The 20,571-nt window shown below is 38.6% G+C and overlaps 1 protein-coding gene across 3 annotated transcripts in view; it reads left to right on the top strand.

Moving 5' to 3' along the window:
- TBC1D15 (TBC1 domain family member 15) overlaps nucleotides 1–20,571 on the top strand; it is an 84,731-nt gene that overhangs the window by 36,304 nt on the left and 27,856 nt on the right. For 2 of the 3 annotated variants that reach the window (XM_055394113.2, XM_088836802.1), the window contains 6 exons: nucleotides 9,614–9,716; nucleotides 10,676–10,726; nucleotides 11,032–11,229; nucleotides 12,674–12,802; nucleotides 13,326–13,429; nucleotides 14,732–14,826. In XM_055394113.2, coding sequence (XP_055250088.2) covers nucleotides 9,614–9,716; nucleotides 10,676–10,726; nucleotides 11,032–11,229; nucleotides 12,674–12,802; nucleotides 13,326–13,429; nucleotides 14,732–14,826 — 680 coding nt within the window. The remainder of the gene's footprint in view (nucleotides 1–9,613; nucleotides 9,717–10,675; nucleotides 10,727–11,031; nucleotides 11,230–12,673; nucleotides 12,803–13,325; nucleotides 13,430–14,731; nucleotides 14,827–20,571) is intronic. The other variant, XM_055394114.2, reaches the window with a different exon arrangement.

Here is a 20,571-nt window from a genome sequence, read left to right on the forward strand (position 1 = left end):
AAAAATGGTCCACTATTTTTAATACACATTTAAATGAATCACAGCACGCCAGGCCTCCCTGTCCATCACCAACTCCTGGAGTTCACTCAAACTCAATGTCCATTGAGTCGGTGATGCCATCCAGCCATCTCATTCTCTGTCGTCCCCTTCTCCTCCTTCCCCTAATCCCTCCCAGCATCAGAGTGTTTTCTAGTGAGTCAACTGTTCGCATGAGGTGGCCAAAGTATTGGAGCTTCAGCATCAGTCCTTCCAATGAACACCCAGGACTGATCTCCTTTAGAATGGACTGGTTGGATCTCCTTGCAGTCCCCGGGACTCTCAAGAGTCTTCTCCAACACCACAGTTCAAAAGTATCAATTCTTGACTGAGCGACTGAACTGAACTAAACTTAAATGAATGATGATACATCAATAGTTAATGGGTTATATATTTACCAATTTTACCTTTTACGTAGTTTCTCTTAAATGTAGAGTTTCGTTTGTAATGTTACAGATTTAAGTCAGGCAAATTTAAGGCCTTTATAAAATAATTCTAAGTGTAGAAGTTAGGGCGTTCTCACTTTCCAAAAACCTTGTGTCTTAAATTTATGCAGGTGTGCTTGTGCACACAATTTTTCTCGCTTTCACTCTCCACAGTTTTGATCTCTGCTGTGTTCTGAGCACTGTGCTGGTTGTTTGATATTTAGAAGTGAACAAACCAGGCGTGTTCCTGGATATCTGCGAGTTTATGGTCTAGAGAAGGTGGCTGATCAGTAAATAGCAGCAGGTCGAAACCTGACAAATGAGTGAACATTAGCACGAAAGGGAAGGAGATACTTAGAGCAGAGAAGTTTTAGATAGAGGGAAGAACATACAACATGCTGTAATCATGGAACACAGTAGTTCAGTATCACAGGTCTGCATGGGAGAAGGGAGGACACCAGATACAAACGTGAGGTCAGAGAGGTGAGTAAAGGCCATAAACTGAAGGATCTTGTCAATCATGTTAGCAGGTTGTTCCAGTCATCTAGAGGAGTTAATAGTGGCGTGAACTAGGAGAACGATAGGAAAGACGTATTGGAGGAATATTTAGTGTTAGAGTTTGCGATTGATTGGCTATGTGGAGGTGAAAGAAGGGAGAAGTTGAGATTTTTAGTTTGGGAAGCTGTAGGATGATTGCTGCTGCTACTGCTGCTGCTAAGTCACTTCAGTCGTGTCCGACTCTGTGCGAGCCCATAGACGGAAGCCCACCAGGCTCCCCCATCCCTGGGATTCTCCAGGCAAGAACACTGGAGTGGATTGCCATTTCCTTCTCCAATGTGTGAAAGTGAAAAGTGAAAGTGAAGTCGCTCAGTCGTGTCTGACCCTTAGCGACCCCATGGACTACAGCCCACCAGGCTCCTCCATCCGTGGGATTTTCTAGGCAATAGTACTGGAGTGGCTTGCCATTGCCTTCTCTGAGGATGATTGCTAACTTTATTAATATTAATGCTCTCACTTTAATAGAGAGACATCATGCCTAAATGTAGATTATATAAAGCTAGGAGCGATCCGGAAGCTGAGAGATATTGACTGTTTTTGGCATGGAGTTCTCCTCCCTTGCATGTTGACCACCTTTGGCTGTCTCTGGGCATGCTGATGAGTACCTGTAACCATGAGAAAGTCAAATCTGTTTGGTGGAATGTGGGTCTTGGATCTTGAACTGAAAAACTGTGAATAGGCTACCACCCATGAGGTTAAGTGAATTTCAGAAGGAGCATGGTCATAACTGGGGCAGAAGGCTTGGCTCTTTGGGGGTTTTAGCATCATAGCAAGCTCCTTTTGCTTACTTTTTCTCACTGTTGGGATGTAACTGTTAAGAGTTAGGTTGATGCATACTCCCTACAGTGAAGTGGTAGTCCCTCCTTATCCTAGTAAGCTCGTATTTTGGAGAAGAGGTGGCAAGAATACACAGAAGAACTGTACAAAAAAGATCTTCACGACCAAGATAATCACGATGGTGTGATCACTCACCTAGAGCCAGACATCTTGGAATGTGAAGTCAAGTGGGCCTTAGAAAGCATCACAATGAACAAAGCTAGTGGAGGTGATGGAATTCCAGTGGAGCTCTTTCAAATCCTGAAAGATGATGCTGTGAAAGTGCTGCACTCAATATGCGAGCAAATTTGGAAAACTCAGCAGTGGCCACAGGACTGCAAAAGGTCAATTTTTTATTCCAGTCCCAAAGAAAGGCAATGCCAAAGAATGTTCAAACTACTGCACAATTACACTCATCTCACACGCTAATAAAGTCATGCTCAAAATTCTCCAAGCCAGGCTTCAGCAATATGTGAACCGTGAACTTCCAGATGTTCAAGCTAGTTTCAGAAAAGGTAGAGGAACCAGAGGTCAAATTGCCAACATCCGCTGGATCATGGAAAAAGCAAGAGAGTTCCAGAAAAACATCTATTTCTGCTTCATTGACTATGCCAAAGCCTTTGACTGTGTGGATCACAATAAATTGTGGAAAATTCTGAAAGAGATGGGAATACCAGACCACCTTACCTGCTTCTTGAGAAACCTATATGCAGGTCAGGAAGCAGCAGTTAGAACTGGACGTGGAACAACAGAGTGGTTCCAAATAGAAGAAGGAGTACGTCAAGGCTGTATATTGTCACCCTGCTTATTTAACTTCTATGCAGAGTACATCATGAGGAACACTGGGCTGGAAGAAGCACAAGCTGGAATCAAGATTGCTGGGAGAAATATCAATAACCTCAGATATGCAGATGACACCACCCTTATGGCAGAAAGTGAAGAACAACTAAAAAGCTGCTTGATGAAAGTGAAAGAGGAGAGTGCAAAGGTTGGCTTGAAGCTCAACATTCAGAAAATTAAGATCATGGCATCTGGTCCCATCACGTTACGGCAAATAGGTGGGGAAACAGTGGAAACAGTGTCAGACTTTATTTTTTTGGGCTCCAAAATCACTGCAGATGCTGATTGCAGCCATGAAATTAAAAGACGCTTGCTCCTTGGAAGGAAAGTTATGACCAGCCTAGACAGCATATTAAAAAGCAGAGACATTACTTTGCGAACCAAGGTCCGTCTAGTCAAGGCTATGGTTTTTCCCGTGGTCATGTATGGATGTGAGAGTTGGACTGTGAAGAAAGCTGATCGCCGAAGAATTGATGCTTTTGAACTGTGGTGCTGGAGAAGACTCTTGAGAGTCCCTTGGACCGCAAGGAGATCCAACTAGTCCATTCTAAAGGAGATCAATCCTGGGTGTTCATTGGAAGGACTGATGCTAAAGCTGAAGCTCCCATACTTTGGCCACCTCATGCGACGAGTTGACTCACTGGAAAAGACTGATGCTGGGAGAGATTGGGGGCAGGAGGAGAAGGGGACGACAGAGAATGAGATGGCTGGATGGCGTCACTGACTCGATGGACATGAGTTTGAGTGAACTCCAGGAGTTGGTGATGGACAGGGAGGCCTGAGGTGTTGTGATTCATGGGGTCACAAAGAGTCGGAGACGACTGAGCGACTGAACTGAACTGAACTATACTAAATGGAAAAGATGACTAGTATAATGAGAGGGGTGAAAATGGTATCATGAAAAGCACTAGAAGGATGTGGGGATTTAACTTAAAGAAGAAGAGTTTAATGCTGTACCATTAAATAAAACCCAGGCTTCTTACTATGCTTAGTGACCTGCCCTGTCTTAGCTCTGCTTATTTCTTAATCCTCAATTCATGGTATTCTCTTCTATATTCTAGTCACATGGTTTTCTCTCAGTTCCCGAAATGCCTTAAACTCTTTCTTAAGTCCTGTATGTATTTCTGTATGTGTTTCTTTTGCTTAGATTCTTCTTCTCTCTTTCTTATCCCTGAGGTCTCAGTTTAATGTCACTTCTTTAGAGGGACTTTTTTGGGTCTTAGTCTCCTGTTTAATGTAGGTTCCCACTCTTGTGCCTTTTTGCTTTCTCATTCCTTTATTTGCTTCCTTCATAGCCCTTAGCAGAATGAAATAATTTTGTCTATTTACTTCTGTTATATTCTACTCTAGATATAAGCCCTTAAAGGGAGGGATTGTATCTATCTTGTTTACATTTTGTCCTGAATTCCTAACCAGAGTCCCTGGCATGTAGTATTTGTGCAGTAAATCTTAGTTGCATGAATAAATGGCATGGTACTTAACCAGTTCTATGAATAATTTTGAAAGCATTGTTAAATAAACTGGACTCCAAAGATAAATAGATAAATTAGAAGGGAATAGCTCAAGACAGAATTTTTGCCCTGGATGAGTTCAAGGATAGACTCAACAATCACTTAGGTGCTTAAAAGAGAATATGTACCTTAAATATGTGTTCTTGATGTTTTAATGAAGGTTGTAAGTGAAACTATGTTTCCTTCTCTGTAAACAAGAGAGAAGTAAATATAAAAATCAGACAGATGGTGATAAAAATATCATTATTGGTGAGACTTGGATATGTAGCCTTATAATAATTCAATCCAGATCATCGTTGAATTCATCCAGCTGCCACTTTTGGGCAGTCACAGCTCTCCCTAGTGAGGGCAGACCATTTAGGATACGAATGAGAGCAGGCTGGAAGCCACCTTCTTCCTTGGCAGGCGATCCAAGAGGTAAAACGAGAGCCTGGAAGGGGCCATGCCACACATGCACCTTCCTCTTTTCTGACCGCAGCAGTCAGATATGTCTTTACTAGATGTGTGTGCATCCACCTGGAAACAGGAAGCCATGGGAATGGTGCTCCCCTCTGTATTTTTCCTTCAGCAGGTTTTTTTGTTTGTTTTTACTGAGGACCCATCGTATCCTAGACATCATACGAAGCGGCAGAGAGAAGCACTTAGTCAGAAAGACGTGGTCTCTGTCTTCATGGGGTTTGTACTGTTTGCAGGAAAGACAAACGTTGCTTATACAGAGAAATGTGAATTTTCAGCTGTTAAAGTGCTATGAATGAGAAATTTAGCACAGTGAAATATAGCACATAATAGGATAATATGTAAGTTTGTGTGTGTGTGTGTTACTAGTGATCAAAGCGTTGAGAGAGAATGAGATTAACTAAGGAGAGGATAAAATGGGACAGAATGTGAGCTTAAGTGATTAACTATAGCCTTTAATGACCTGGTCAAAGAGAAGACCCTAGCAGAGGAGTCTGACTGCCTACACTTTGTTTTCTCTCTTCCCACCAGGGTTTATCACATTTATGGTCAACCAAGGATGTGACTGTTTCTAGGGGAGGAGATAGCAGTATAAAATGAGTCCTTTAAAAGCTACATCCCTAATATCAGCCACTTCTCTATCGTGTATTCTCCTGTGACACTGGGGGCCAGTTTATTCTTTGCCCCTGAATAGCTTGAAATGTACATCAAATATTTTATCCCCAAGGCTCCTCTGTACCCCATGCAGAAAATAAGCACCCCCTGATCTCTTTCCCATCATAAATTGTGCCCAATTACATTTTGTCATGTAGGTTACCAGAGATCGTATGCCGAGTCCAGGTGGTAGGATATTAGAAATTCCAGATAAACAGTCACCAGTATAAAAATAAGTCACACATTTGTATAAGCTATCTCGTCTTATCAGATTCTTAGGGAGATACTAAGGTTCTTATTTTTTATGTTCATAACTTAGGATCCAAATAATTGGAATTTCCAATTAAGTCCAAAGAAATGAAAATTCCCAACTATCCCCCATTTTTTACTTTATTAGGTGTCATTTCCTGTCTCTGGAGCAGTAATGGTGTTTTCAGAGTCATGTTCCTATGGTCACAAATTGTTGTAGAGACCAGAAGAATGAGAGTAGGCCAGGAAAAGCTTGGTTTCAGCAGTTTTACTGAGATCCTGGCCGCTGTGTTCCCAGCTCATCCTTGTCTTTGAGTTCAAAACATCAGTAGAGGTAGAATCAGACTACGTTATCTTTTTTCTCTGATTAACCTAAATTAAGGAATGTGGCTTACATCTTTGGCTGTGATGTCTTCGTAGTTCTCCCTGTAGTAAATTAAGGACCTTAACCATACAGAAGAAAGGAAATTACAGATTTGCTAGTGAGATAAAGACTGAGGCAGCTATGCACATTTCCTTCTTTCAGTTTTATCGAGTGGATCAGTCAGCACAAAATAGGCCAGCTTCTTGAGACTTAACTAGTTTCTCAACTAGTTTTCTTAACTATTGGGAAAAACAAATTGTCTTTTTCGTTGATGTTCTTTACTGTCTGACTTATCAACATTTAAAACATGGTATATAGTGGGATCAAAGAATGAGCCACAGAAACTTTTTTGTTATTTTTCTGGAACCAAGTTGGTTGCTAGGATGTCAGTGAAGGTTATTGGTTTTGTTAAAATTATTTTATATATTGGGACATTTAAAAATTAACACATAAATAAAATATCCAAGCAGTGAAATATTTCCTTAAAAAGCCAAATTGGTTGTATCATAACACCAGCCATTTACGAGATTATGTTCTTGACCATCATATATTCTCTTTGTGAGATACATTTATGTGTGTGTGTGTGTGTGTATATTCATACATACATACATACACATTTGTTTAGTTGCTGTTGTGTCCGACTTTTGCGACTCCATGGACTGTAGCCCACCAGTCTCCTCTGTCCGTAGGATTTCTCAGGGAAGAATACTGGAGTGGGTTGCCATTTCCTTCTCCAGGGGATCTTCCTCACCCAAGGATTGAACTGCGCCTTCTGCATTAGCAGGCATATTTTCTGCCACTGAGCCCTCAGAGAAGCCTGTATATAAATTACATAAATATGATTAAACTATATAGTTTTGCTTTAAATATTCTGTACCTTTATATTAACCTTTTCTGCTTTGTATCTTTTGCAATGTTATTATTTATTTAGCTTTCCATATTGATCTCAGTAGCAATATAAAATAGTTACTGTTACATCTCAGTGTGCAAACATTCTTCAGCTGTTGTAATTTCTGAATTCTGAAGTCTTTGAGAGAGGCTCACTTCAAAGTACTTCTGAATTTTCAGTAATTATACATCTATAGTTATGATGTTAGTGGTTTTCTTTAAGCCCTTTAGTAGGATCTAATGTCATGTATGGATGTGAGAGTTGGACTGTGAAGAAAGCTGATCGCCGAAGAATCGATGCTTTTGAAGTGTGGTGTTGGAGAAGACTCTTGAGAGTCCCTTATACTGCAAGGAGATTCAACCAGTCCATTCTAAAGGAGATCAGTCCTGGATGTTCATTGGAGGGACTAATGCTAAAGCTGAAACTGCAATACTTTGGCCACCTCATGTGAAGAGTTGACTCACTGGAAAAGACTCTGATGCTGGGAAAGGTTGGGTGTGGGAGGAGAAGGGGACGACGGAGAATGAGATGGCTGGATGGCATCACCGACTCTGTGGACATGAGTTTGAGTGAACTCCGGGAGTTGATGATGGACAGGGAGGCCTGGTGTGCTGTAATTCACGGGGTCGCGGAGAGTCGGACACGACTGAGCGACTGAACTGAACTGAACTGAATAGAATTGCTGATGTTAGCATCATTAAAAGTTCTATCTTACTGCTACAGTGAGGTTTTGAAAGTCTTGAATAACATTGTTATGAGTGAGCAACTTCCGAGAATCTATAATACCCCAGAATATGTAAATATAATCATTAATCTTCCCAGATTCAATCAATATGGTATCTGGTAGGTGGAAGTGTGACAGTATTCTGGAATGCCAGACCTCCGTCTGGTGAGCTCTGCAGTTGCTTAACAGCATATCACCTGTCCTCTTACTGATGTGCTTGAAAAAAATGCTTTGTTGATTTCTTTAGGGGCAAACAAGTATAATGTGACTTCCTCTAGCCCCTTACCACAGAACATTAGTTATTAAAAAAATAGATTCTTCCTTTTATAACAGTATCTGTGGTTGGTTGTTGGTTGAGCAGTCATTTCTTCTTCACATCTCCGGTCTTGTGACCATAGTTTTATATCTGGAGCCAAATAGTTGGCTGGGCACAGATAACTGAAGGTTGCGTATGTATTCCCCTTCAACATGCAGAAACCAGTGTTTTGACTTTCATGATCACTTATTTGTAGTTAAAAAAAATTGATTTAAACTATTTTTAGAAACAAATAACCATAGCGCAAGCACCACTGTGTTAGGAAAAAATAAATTCCTGTATTAATTATTTTCTTTTTCTGATGCTACATTTACAAGTTGACCTGTTACTTAGAAATGCCTTGTGAGAACCTGTAGGTCTTCATGTTAAGCATGAACTGTGCCGCCCAACCCCCACCCCCAGGAGATATTCAGAAAACTGGTTAATGAAAATTGAATATTTAAAAGTTATTTTTTTCCTACTTCAAATGACTCAACCCTAACTTTTTTAAAAATCCAAGGGGCTTATTAAGCTGTCATTGTCTCTGAGGAGTGAGTTCTGAGTAAGAGGAAAGTCTGTTTTGGATTTCATGTCCCCCATCATTGCTGTTGCATCCTCTTATGTAAGAATTGAGAAGAGATAACTGATACTGAAGTTCTTATCTCAAGTTTTCATAATAAACTAGAAGTAGACAGCAGCAAAACAATGCATTTAATGTTTGTTTTTAAACACAAAAGTTGTGGATTTATTACAGCTGGCTTACTAACTTATAAAACTTTTGAATAGAAAAAAGACCGGATAATTCATTTGTTTACTTCAAATTAGGTCTCTTTTTGGAAAACATTTTGTTTATTCTGTAGTTACTAGGAAATGTGAAGAAAAACTTGTATCCAGAGCTTAATAAGCAAGAACTAAACATATACTCAGAGAAGGCAATGGCAAGCCACTCCGGTACTCTTGCCTGGAAAATCCCATGGATGGAGGAGCCTGGTGGGCTGCAGTCCGTGGGGTCGCTAAGGGTCGGACACGACTGAGCGACTTCACTTTCACTTTTCACTTTCACACATTGGAGAAGGAAATGGCAACCCACTCCAGTGTTCTTGCCTGGAGAATCCCAGGGACGGGGGAGCCTGGTGGGCTGCCATCTATGGGGTCACACAGAGTCGGACACGACTGAAGTGATTTAACAGCAGCAGCAGCAAACATATACTGTTTGTTATGTGAACTGTACGTTACAGCCATGTGTGTTTTAATAATGATTTGCATAATTAATGATCTTTGACAGGTAATCTTTTGTATCTTGTATTTTTAACATCTTATATTGAAATACTCCCAAGCTGTGACGTGTCCATTTCAAAATAGGATGTTTTTCTATAGTGTACATATTACATATACCAATGAATCCTGAAGTGTGTTTCAACTTTCTTTATAAGAGAAAATATATTCTTATAATAAGGGAAGATATATTTGTAAGGATTTTCTACTATATTCTAAACAAGAGTTTGGGTTTGGGTTCATTATAATTTAGTTCTCTTGGAATAAAATAAAATAGAAATACACTTCATCCTTTTTTGTTAATTTAGTAGTTTTGTGTAGTTTTGGAACTCACTTAAGATAGTTACTAAGTACTTGCCAATACTGTATTGATGGGAAACTGTCCTGGAACGGGACATTTAAGGTCTTTTTTGTTGTTGTTGTTAAGGAAAAATAACTATGCATTAGTAATTATTCAGGTATCACTAATACATTGTGCTACTGTTTTCTACAAAGCCCTTTTTTTTTTTTTTTAATTACAGATCTCCACAGGACAAAAGAACACTTCTTGTGAATTGTCAGAATAAGAGTCTTTCACAGTCTTTTGAAAATCTTCTTGATGAACCAGCATATGGTATAATACAAGTAAGCTTCTTAAGTCTCAGTTCAGTTCAGTCGCTCAGTTGTGTCCGACACAACTCTTTGTGACCCCATGAATCGCAGCACGCCAGGCCTCCTTGTCCATCACCAACTCCTGGAGTTTACCCAACTCACGTCCATCAAGTCGGCGATGCCATCAAGCCATCATCCTCTATTTTGTATTAATCTGTTAGTCTGACCCCATTATTTTATATACATGCTACCTCTTACTTTCTTAGAGATTATACAGAGTGAGGCACTTTGTGTGTAAACTTTGTGGAACTATTCTCTGTAATTTTATAAAATAGTATGTGTCATACTATAGAAATAGTATGTGTCATCTGGTTTGAATTTTTATTTTCCATTTAAGTAGGTTCATTTGGGGTCAGCTTAGTCTAATTCCTCTTCAAGTATTTGAGTATATTCTTGAATTTGGCTAAAAAGCACAGGCAGAACTAAAGATAATTTTTCACTCAGATTTCTCTGTAAACTTAATGGCATTTTTGTTGACTCATTCGCTTCTTCACTTATTCATTCAACAAATGTTTGAGTGCTTGCTTTGTGCTAGATATTCTTCTCTTGGTTCTGACGATAAAGTGGGGACTTTTTAGGAAGGAGGACAGGAGAGCTCTTGAACGCTGATTAAAAAGTGAGCGAACAGTTTTTCTTATTATGAAAAATAATCATTTTAAAGATAGACCTTTAAGAAGTAGCTGTTTTTGCTAAATATGAATAAGCAGGCAGTTTGGGGTTTAGAAATAACTTCAGCAGTAGAAAAACGGTTTTTTACTGTTTTCTAGGATAGCACTGTCCAGAACAAATTACTCTTACTGTCCTGAGTTACCTGTATATAATTATGTCAGCTAATATTTAAATATTGTGAGTGTTTAAACTTAGCTGTCAGATATTTTGTGTTACATTAGTGTGGTACTGCACACTTTAAGAAATATTTTTTTTTTGTGAAGGCAGGACTACTAGACAGAAGAAAGCTGTTGTGGGCCATTCATCAGTGGAAAGTAAGCACTGCATATGTTTCTGGTGTATGCAGATTGAATGAAGCCTACAAATCATTTGTTTATCTGCAATTCAATCAGTAGCATTAGCTTGTCATTTAATATGCTATTTTAACCAAATGAAAAAATTGGCTTAGAAAATTTAAATTTTTCTTCCCAGAAAGAAACAAAATTTTAAAATAATCGTAGAATACTGTTTTAGTTCTGATTCCCCCCCCTTTAAAAAACTTTACCCTTATGCTTATCATGAGGTATTTTTATCGTTTATTTGAATTAATTGTGCCAATATTTTTCTTCCTACCACATAGAAAATTAAAAAGGATCCTTATACAGCAACTATGGTAGGATTTTCCAAAGTCACAAACTACATTTTTGATAGTTTAAGAGGCAGTGATCCTTCTGTACATCAGCGACCACCTTCAGAGATGGCAGATTTTCTTAGTGATGCTATTCCAGGTTTAAAGATAAATCAACAAGAAGAACCGGGATTTGAAGTCATCACAAAGGTGAGTGGAGTTTATGTTAATATAGCTCTTATATTTTAGCAGGAAAAAATGCTTTTTAATGCTACAGAAATGCATTTCTATAGAAATATAGAAATTAAATGATAAATAGAAACTCAGTTTTGGTCATACCTGGCTTCTTTCTCACAATCCTTTCTTATAACTTTTTGCTAACAGATAATAATTCAGGCTTGTCCTGCCACCAGATTCTTGGTTGTTTCTTCACCAACTGTACTGCTTTCCTTTTCTGTTCATCAGTGTTAGATCTCTTTTCTTTGATTACTTTCTGATAATAATGAATAGGTTGTTCGTTTCGTTGAGTGCATAGTGAAGTCGCTCAGTCGTGTCTGACTCTCTGTGACCCCATGGACTGTAGCCTACCAGGCTCCTCCATCCATGGGATTTTCCAAGCAGGAATACTGGAGTGGGTTGCTGTTTCCTTCTTCAGGAGATCTTCCCAACGTAGGGATTGAACCTGGGTCTCCTGTGTTGTAGGCAGACGCTTTACCATCTGAGCCACCAGGGAAGTCCATTGAGTGCATAGGAGTGAGTAAATAGTAAGCCTTGCAATGTTGCCCATAGTTCTGTTGCAGATTTTTGTTTTCCCAGGTCCTCTACGTGGGCAGCTAGTCAGAACACTACTCTTGGGCTTTCATTCTTATGTGAATATTTTCTTTTTAAGTAAGATGGATTTTGGCTTTGAATTATATCAGATCTTTACATATACTCAATAAGACTTTTGAATTTGTTACAATTCTAGGCTTCACACAGAACATTATGAAATATCTAAATTATAGTACTTAATGGAGAAGGAAATGGCAACCCACTCCAGTACTCTTGTGTGGAGAATCCCATGGTCAGAGGAGCCTGGCAGGCTACAATCCATGGGGTTGCAAAGAGTTGGATACAACTGAGCAACTAACACACACACACACACACACACACTCTTAAAGAACTTATCTGACAAATGGCATTTAAAAATTACCAACATTAATTGAATAAAAGACTGTATAAAATGCAGCATGAAGCTAATGAATCATGAATCAAATTCTGAGAGCTACCTACTTTAGTTTGGAAGAAAAGTTAATTTTAGAATATGAATGGAATAGTACTCTCTTTTTTAAAAATAATATAGCATGCCATTTAGTTTGAAGATTGTTTTAGAATTTATGTGTTGAATGTTCTATACTTATGTAATTGAAACCCAAAGTAGCAAATGTTTTTCTGTTTCTGAATTTATAACTCAAGTATTTGTGTGTTTAGTAGGAGGGAAAAATGTATGGAGTGTTATTGCAGTTTATAAACTAAACATTGGAAACTAAGGGAATATATTAGAAATGTTAGAACTTAGGCGTGAATAATAGTATTTTAGTTTTAGTTGCTATATACTTTGATTTCATTTCACTTGTTAAAGGTGGACTTCTTTTTGCTTATCTTCTTATTTTAGATTGATTTGGGCGAAAGACCTGTTGTTCAAAGGAGAGAGCCAGTATCATTGGAAGAATGGACTAAGAATGTTGATTCTGAAGGAAGAATTTTAAATGTAGATAATATGAAGCAGATGATATTTCGAGGGGTAATTACTTTAGTATTTTAAATTGTTGGTATTCTAATTTTCTTTTTCCTTAGAGATGTTGGAGAGATGATCTCCATTTTGATGAATGATATCTTCAAATCCCTGTAGTACAGAGTGAGGTGCTTGTGGTGTCCTTTTGAGGGATGGGTTGGAGGGATATACTGTTAAGCCTGTGGAAAGGCAGTCGTTTTTACTTGGAAGTTCTGTGGGTGATATGAAGGAGGTGTTGTGTTTCTCTGTGGCAGCTGCCTTTTCCAGTAAGATTTGGGTTTAGAAAGACTAATCAGTTCCACTGTCAGCTATTATAGTCTCCGTGTACTCTTCATTGTTTATATTTTCTGGCAACTGCTTACATCTTCAGAATCTCAAAGTCAAAAACAAGGTAGTATTCACTGAATTGAGCTATTTTCATATATATAAGTATCTTGGAGATATTGTGGGTTTGGTTCTAGACTGGTGCAGTAAAGTGAATATTGTAGATAAGTCACTCAATAAGTGTGTTTAATATGCATATTTTCTTCAGGGACTTAGTCATGTATTGAGAAAACAAGCATGGAAATTTCTTCTGGGTTATTTTCCTTGGGACAGTACCAAAGAGGAAAGAACTCAGTTACAAAAACAAAAGACGTAAGTAATGGTCTTTTGTATGTTTACTAAAGTAACTTACCCATATAAAGTATAATATACTGGGATATTTGAGTATGTTCTTATTTTCATCTTTTTAATTTAAACATTATGGGTGCAGTGCTGCTGCTGCTGCAAAGTCTCTTCAGTCGTGTCTGACTCTGTGCGACCCCATAGTTGGCAGCCCACCAGGTTCCCCCTGGTTCCCTGGGATTCTCCAGACAAGAACACTGGAGTGGGTTGCCATTTCCTTCTCCAGTGCAGGAAAGTGAAAAGGGAAAGTGAAGTCGCTCAGTTGTGTCTGCCTCTTTGTGACCCCATGGACTGCAGCCTACCAGTCTCCTCTGTCCATGGGATTTTCCAGGCAAGAGTACCGCAGTGGGGTGCCATAGCCTTCTCCGTTATGAGTGCAGTAGTTCATTTCAAACCAGAAATGCTTATTAGAGAGATTTTATTGCAATTACATTGGTGAATATATTGAAAGATGGTTAAGAAAATTCTAGTTCCTTTGTATCTACATTTTAAACATACTCAAATATAGATTTTTAAATATATGTCATTTATCTTGATTCATTTTTATAGTTTGTGGTGAAATTATAAAAATGGTTCATCAGTATATTTGCTATTTAGGTTAATTGCCTTTAAATTATTTTCCTGGTGCTGTTATAAACTGGTCTTTGATTCTTTCTTTTTTTTGGGAAGTGTGTTTCTGTTTTTAAGTAATTAATTAGACTTAAAAAGAAACAGACCAGCTGTCCAGTTTTACTTATTCCCAGTTCGTCAGTCTAAACTTTCAGTCATTATGTATATATTCAAACTCACACAGTCCTTTCTCATCTCAATATGTTTGCCAGATCTTCTTAGACATTTTCACATCAATAAATTTCTGCAATAAACTGGTTGGAAAATGGCACTCCTGTTACATTAAAGAAAAAAGAATTTTTTTTCCCTTAGGTTATTATATTGGGTTGGCCAAACAAACTTTTTGGCCAACCCAATATTTGGCATTATTCAAAAACTCTAGTGGTTAAAGTATTTAATGACAGGAATATGTTTAGGTCTGATATTAAGGATTTAAATAAATGTTTCCTTAAAATCACACGTAAATTATTCACGTAGTTTAAACAAAGTTTATGACATAAGGTTATTTTATTTTTCGTTTTTACTAATTTATCATAACTTTAAACATTTCACTGTCATTTGTAAATTTATATCTCACTAGCATCATAAATGCTTTGATACATTAAATTTTTTTTTTTAGCTGTTCAAGTAACTTTTTTTTTGGTGTAAAATTGTATTTTATAGTGATGAATACTTCAGAATGAAACTGCAGTGGAAATCTATCAGCGAGGAACAAGAGAAAAGAAATTCGAGGTTAAGAGATTACAGAAGTCTTATCGGTAATTTTTTCTTGATTTTGGAAATGTTTGAAAGGGTTGCGTGGAAGTTTTGATGGGATTTAAGAAATGAAGATGTATAGTAAGAGTTAGGGCCCAAATAAGAAATCAGAGGCTTATGGCAAAGATTCTTACCATGAAAATACCTCAAACCTCCTAGGACAGTCTTTGGAGTATGATTTAGGTGCTCTTTCTGGCTGCAAGCCTCTCTCTGGCTATCTAGCCCTCTGAGGAAACTAACATTGTTGTGAACTTGGGCCAGATAATAAGGTCATAAAGCTGTGTCTGTGTCTCAGAGAGACAAGATGGAGTAGAGGATGCAAAACTTGCCTTTTCTCCTAAACACATCAAAAATCTACACGTGGAACAATTTTCACTGGAAACTAGCTGGAGACTGGCGAAGAGACTCCTGCACAGTCAAAGCTGAGAGAAAGATACACATGATATTGAATAGGAAGGGAAGACAGGTGATGAGGTTGGGACTTGTGTTGCTGGGAGACTCAGAAATTACATGGGTCGAGGTCCTCCTTGGGGAGTGAGTAGATTGAGCCACATTCTGGGTACTACAGTCATGGGGTCCAGCACATGAAAAGTGAGCCCCCTTGGCTGGTTGGAGGACGAGTGGGCCTAACAGGAGGCCTGTAGGAAGCCTGACCTCTGCCCTTGAGGAGGGCGCGCATACTTATCTGAGGCGGGGTAGAGAGGAGGGTGGATTGAAAGCTGCAGGAGTGGCTGGTTGGCTTCCTATAACCACCATTGCATGTCCTGGCCTGAGCACTCTATAACAGACACTCTATAGTCCTGCTTGGGAGACAGGCTGTGAGATACAGAAGTAACTCAGACCTGAAGCAGCATATGAGCAGGGTGGGGGCACCCATTCCACACAGAATATCAGAGGCAGTCTGGATCTGTGACCTCTGTGGCACCCGTAGCCCATGCCCCCACACTTGGAGTGCCCACACCAGCCCCTCTTGTTCTAGCACTGCTCCCCCTGGGAGGGGCGTGTAGGGTACACACTCAGAGGGAAGAGCACTCGCTCAGACTGACCCCTGGACCTGTGCTCCAGGAATGTGAGTCCTGACCCTGTCCCTGAAAGGGAGGTGACAGCAGAGGGTCAGACAGCCAGCTCATACCCGGCTCCTGCCCTAGCCCCTCCATCTCGAGCCACACCTCCTACCAAGGTGATAGCTGCCATCATGCTCTCAGGGAAAACGTGACCTGTGTTCAGGATGAATCCAGCTCTCCCTCCAAAGCCATGGGGACATACTGACTGTATAGGGATTTCCCCACATAATGACACCTATAAGCTATTCCTCTATGAAATTAGGTAAAAGTTAAACAAAACAAGAAGACAGAGGAATTTGTTTCAATTAAAAGAGTAGGAGAAAACCTCTGAAAAAAACAGCTAATGAAACAGAAATAAACAATTTACCAGGTAAAGAATTCAAAGTGTTTTTATGAGTAATAATACAGAAAATAGAAAAAAGAATCAGAACTGAAAAATACAGACAGAAATGAAAAACACACTATAAGGACTGGATGATACAGAGCACATAAATGGTCTGGAAGATAGGATAATGGAAATCATCTTATCAGAACAGCAAAAAGAAAAACAAAAAAAATGAACAGTACAAGGGACCACTGGGACATGAACTAATCACCATTTGCATTATGGGAGTCCCAGAAAGGAGAAGGAGAGAGTTGGAAATGTATGACATTTTCCGCAGAACTAGAACAGATAATCTTAAAATTAGTAATGTAACTGCAGAAGACCCCTAAAATGCCAAAATAATCTTGAGACAAAAAAAAAAGCTGGAGGTATTATGCTGTCTTGACTTCAGACTATACTACAAAGCTACAGTTATGGAAACAGCATGGTACTGAAACAAAAACATACATACGTCCCAATGGGACAGGATAGAGAGCCCAGAAACAAACTCACTTACTTACAGTTAGTTAATATACAACAAAGGAGGAAAGAATACATAATGGAGAAAAGATAGTCTCTTCATTAAATGGTGCTGGGAAAATCTGAAGAGCTGTGTATAAAACAGAACATTTCCTCACACTGTATGTAAAAGTGTAAACTAAAAATGGATTAAATACCTAAATGTGAGGTGTGAAACCATAAAATTCCTAGAAGAGAACATAGGCAGAGTACTCTTTGACGTAAATCATAGCATTATTTTTTTTGGATTTGTCTCCTAAGGCAAAGAAAACTAAAGCAAAAGTAACCAAATAGAACTAATAAAAACTTAAAAGCTATTGCACGACAAAAGAAATCATTGACAAAATGAAAGACAGCCTGCTTGCTGGATGGGAGAAAATATTTGTAAATGATAAGACCTTTAAGTGGTTAACACCCAAAAATACATAAACGGCTCAAAAAAAATCAATGAACAAATGGACAGAAGACCTGAATAGATCCTTTCCAATGAAGACATCCATCTGGCCAACAGGCACATGAGAAGACGCTCAGCAGTGCTAACCAGTAGAGAAATGTACATCAAAACCAGAGACACTGCCTCATACTTGACAGAAGGCTATCGTTTAAAAAGACAACACATAACTAATGTTGGTGATGAGATTAAAAAAGAATCCTTGTACACTGTTGATGGGAAATGTAAGTTGGTGCAGCCACTATAGAAAGCAGTATGGAGGGCCTTCAAGAAACTAAAAATAGAAGTATTGTATGATCCAGCAGTTCCACTCCTAGGTATATATCTGAAGAAAACGAGAACAATGTGCACCCCAATGTTCATAGCAGCATTATTTACAATTGCCAAGGTATGGAAGGAACCCATCTCCATCAACAAGAAGTGAATTGGTTAAGAAGTTGTGGCATGTGTACACACACACACACACACACACTGGAATATTACTCAACCATAAAAATAATGAAATTCTCCCATTTCCAACAGTGTGGGTGGACCTAGAGAGTATTATGGTGAAATAAGAGAAAGATGAAAGATGAATAATCTGTTATCAGTTATATATGAAATATAAAAAAATACAATGAACCAAATGTATATGAGAAAACAGAAACGGAATAATACATGTAGAAAACAAACTAGTGGTTATCAGTGGGAAGAGGGAAGAGGGATGGGCCAAGATAGGGGTAGGGTGTTAAGAGATACACACTACTATGTGCAAGACAGATAAGCAAAGGACATATTGTACAGCACAGAGAAATGCAGCTGTTATTCTGCAGTAACTTTAAATGGAGTATAACATATAAAAACATTATCACTATGTTACATACCTGAAACTAATGAAATATTGTAAGTCAACTATAGTTTTAAAAAAGTGAAATCAGAATGGAAAATATATTAAAATGTGTGTTTAATATTCTTTGTTGTCTCTCTTCCAATAGGAATATGAGTGCAGCCAGTATAAGTACTAATATGTTTCGAGTTCCAGAACATGAATTAAAGAAATGTTTAACTTTATTTGCTTGTTAGTTTCATTAAAAAATGATCATATTCCTCATTACAGAAATACCTTGTTTATTATAGGAAAGGTCTTGTAGGTCTTCATAGAACCGTTCAACTTCAGCTTCTTTAGCATTACTGGTTGGGGCATAGACTTGGATTACTGTAATGTTGAATGTTTTGCCTTGGAAATGAACAGAAATCAATCATTCTGTCATTTTTGAGATTGTATCCAAGTACTGCATTTCAGACTTGTTCAGACTTTCATGTTGACTATGATGGCTACTTCATTTCTTCTAAGGGATTCCTGTCCACAGCAGTAGATAAATAAACTGTGGAAAATTCTGCAAGAGATGGGAATACCAGACCACCTGACCTGCCTCTTGAGAAACCTGTATGCAGGTCAGGAAGCAGCAGTTAGAACTGGACATGGAACAACAGACTGGTTCCAAACAGGAAAAGGAGTACGTCAAGGCTGTATATTGTGACCCTGCTTATTTAACTTATATGCAGAGTACATCATGAGGAACACTGGGCTGGAAGAAGCACAAGCTGGAATCAAGATTGCTGGGAGAAATATCAATAACCTCAGATATGCAGATGACACCACCCTTATGGCAGAAAGTGAAGAGGAACTAAACAGCCTCTTGATGAAAGTGAAAGAGAAGAGTGAAAAAGTTGGCTTGAAGCTCAACATTCAGAAAACTAAGATCATGGCATCTGGTCCCATCACTTCATGGCAAATAGATGGGGAATCAGTGGAAACAGTGTCAGACTTTATTTTTCTGGGCTCCAAAATCACTGCAGATGGTGATTGCAGCCATGAAATTAAAAGAGCTTACTCCTTGGAAGGAAAGTTATGACCAACCTAGATAGCATATTAAAAAGCGGAGACATTGCTTTGCCAACAAAGGTCTGTCTAGTCAAGGCTATGGTTTTTCCAGTGGTCATTTATGGATGTGAGAGTTGGACTGTGAGGAAAGCTGAGCGCCGAAGAATTGATGCTTTTGAACTGTGGTGTTGAAGAACACTCTTGGGAGTCCCTTGGACTGCAAGGAGATCCAACCAGTCCATTCTAAAGGAGATCAGTCCTGGGTGTTCATTGGAAGGACTGATGCTAAAGCTGAAACTCCAGTGCTTTGGCCACCTCATGTGAAGAGTTGACTTACTGGAAAAGACTCTGATGCTGGGAGGGATTGAGGGCAGGAGGAGAAGGGGATGACAGAGAATGAGGTGGCTGGATGGCATCACTGACTCGGTGGACGTGAGTTTGAGTGAACTCTGGGAGTTGGTGATGGACAGGGAGGCCTGGCATGCTGTGATTCATGGGGTCGCAAAGAGTTGGACACGACTGAGTGACTGAACTGAACTGATTATAGAAAAATTAGAAACTATAGATGAGCCTAAGAGAATGAAATAAAAATCTTGTTTCTGTTATTCAAAGAAAACAGCAATGGTTGAGAAGCTTTGGTTTATATATTTCAAGACCTTCTTTAAATATACATATATTTTATTTTTTAATCAAATAATTGACTCCAGATAGTAAATCTTTATCAGTATTTAAGAACGGAATAACTTCATCTGGGAATATTTATTCTCTGAAGAAGAGATACTTGATAGAATTTTACATTAAAAGAATTAACTTGAACCAAATAGTTACTGGATTGTCTGGCTCTTATGATAAAGGCCAGGTTGGTATAAGTTACTGAAGGTGTGCATAGTTACTTCTGTACATGTTTACCTGACAAGTTCAGTTCATAACTTCCATTTTACAAGTAAGAAAACTGAAGCATTTAGAACATAAATGACTTGTCCAAAGTCATATAGTTAATAAGAGCAGTAGTCAGTTTTAATGCTTACTGTTTGTTGCATGGCCTCTATGTAATTTTAGGATAGTTTTTGGTAGTAGTGAAACTTACTTGTAAAATTCTTACATTTGGTTTCGTGTATCTGTAGCTTTATAAATAAAGATTTGAGGATTGCTTTTGACCACCATGATCATCACTATCATCCCATGAAAGAAAAATTTCTCTAAATCATAGTTAGGAACCCCAGCATAACAGACTGATTTGGCAGCTTTTGTAGACATAAAGACAAATGCTGAGATCTTTGATTGATTGGAAAAAAACTTTATTTTCCTGAAAAATAAATTGGACCAGAGGAAACCACATCTTTCCTCTGGTTAAGGCAAAAGTTTGGAGATCTTGAGGAATAGGGTTATGTGAAGTTTCCACCTGAAGCCTCCTGCTATTTTCTGTTTTAGTAGGGAAAATGATAATGTACTGTTCCTTCCCACTTAGAAATATTGGGAGTGAAA

Source organism: Moschus berezovskii, chromosome 6, assembly GCF_049115385.1.
Source record: "Moschus berezovskii isolate FMDL1 chromosome 6, NW_MosBer_1.0, whole genome shotgun sequence".
Lineage (NCBI taxonomy): Eukaryota > Metazoa > Chordata > Mammalia > Artiodactyla > Moschidae > Moschus > Moschus berezovskii.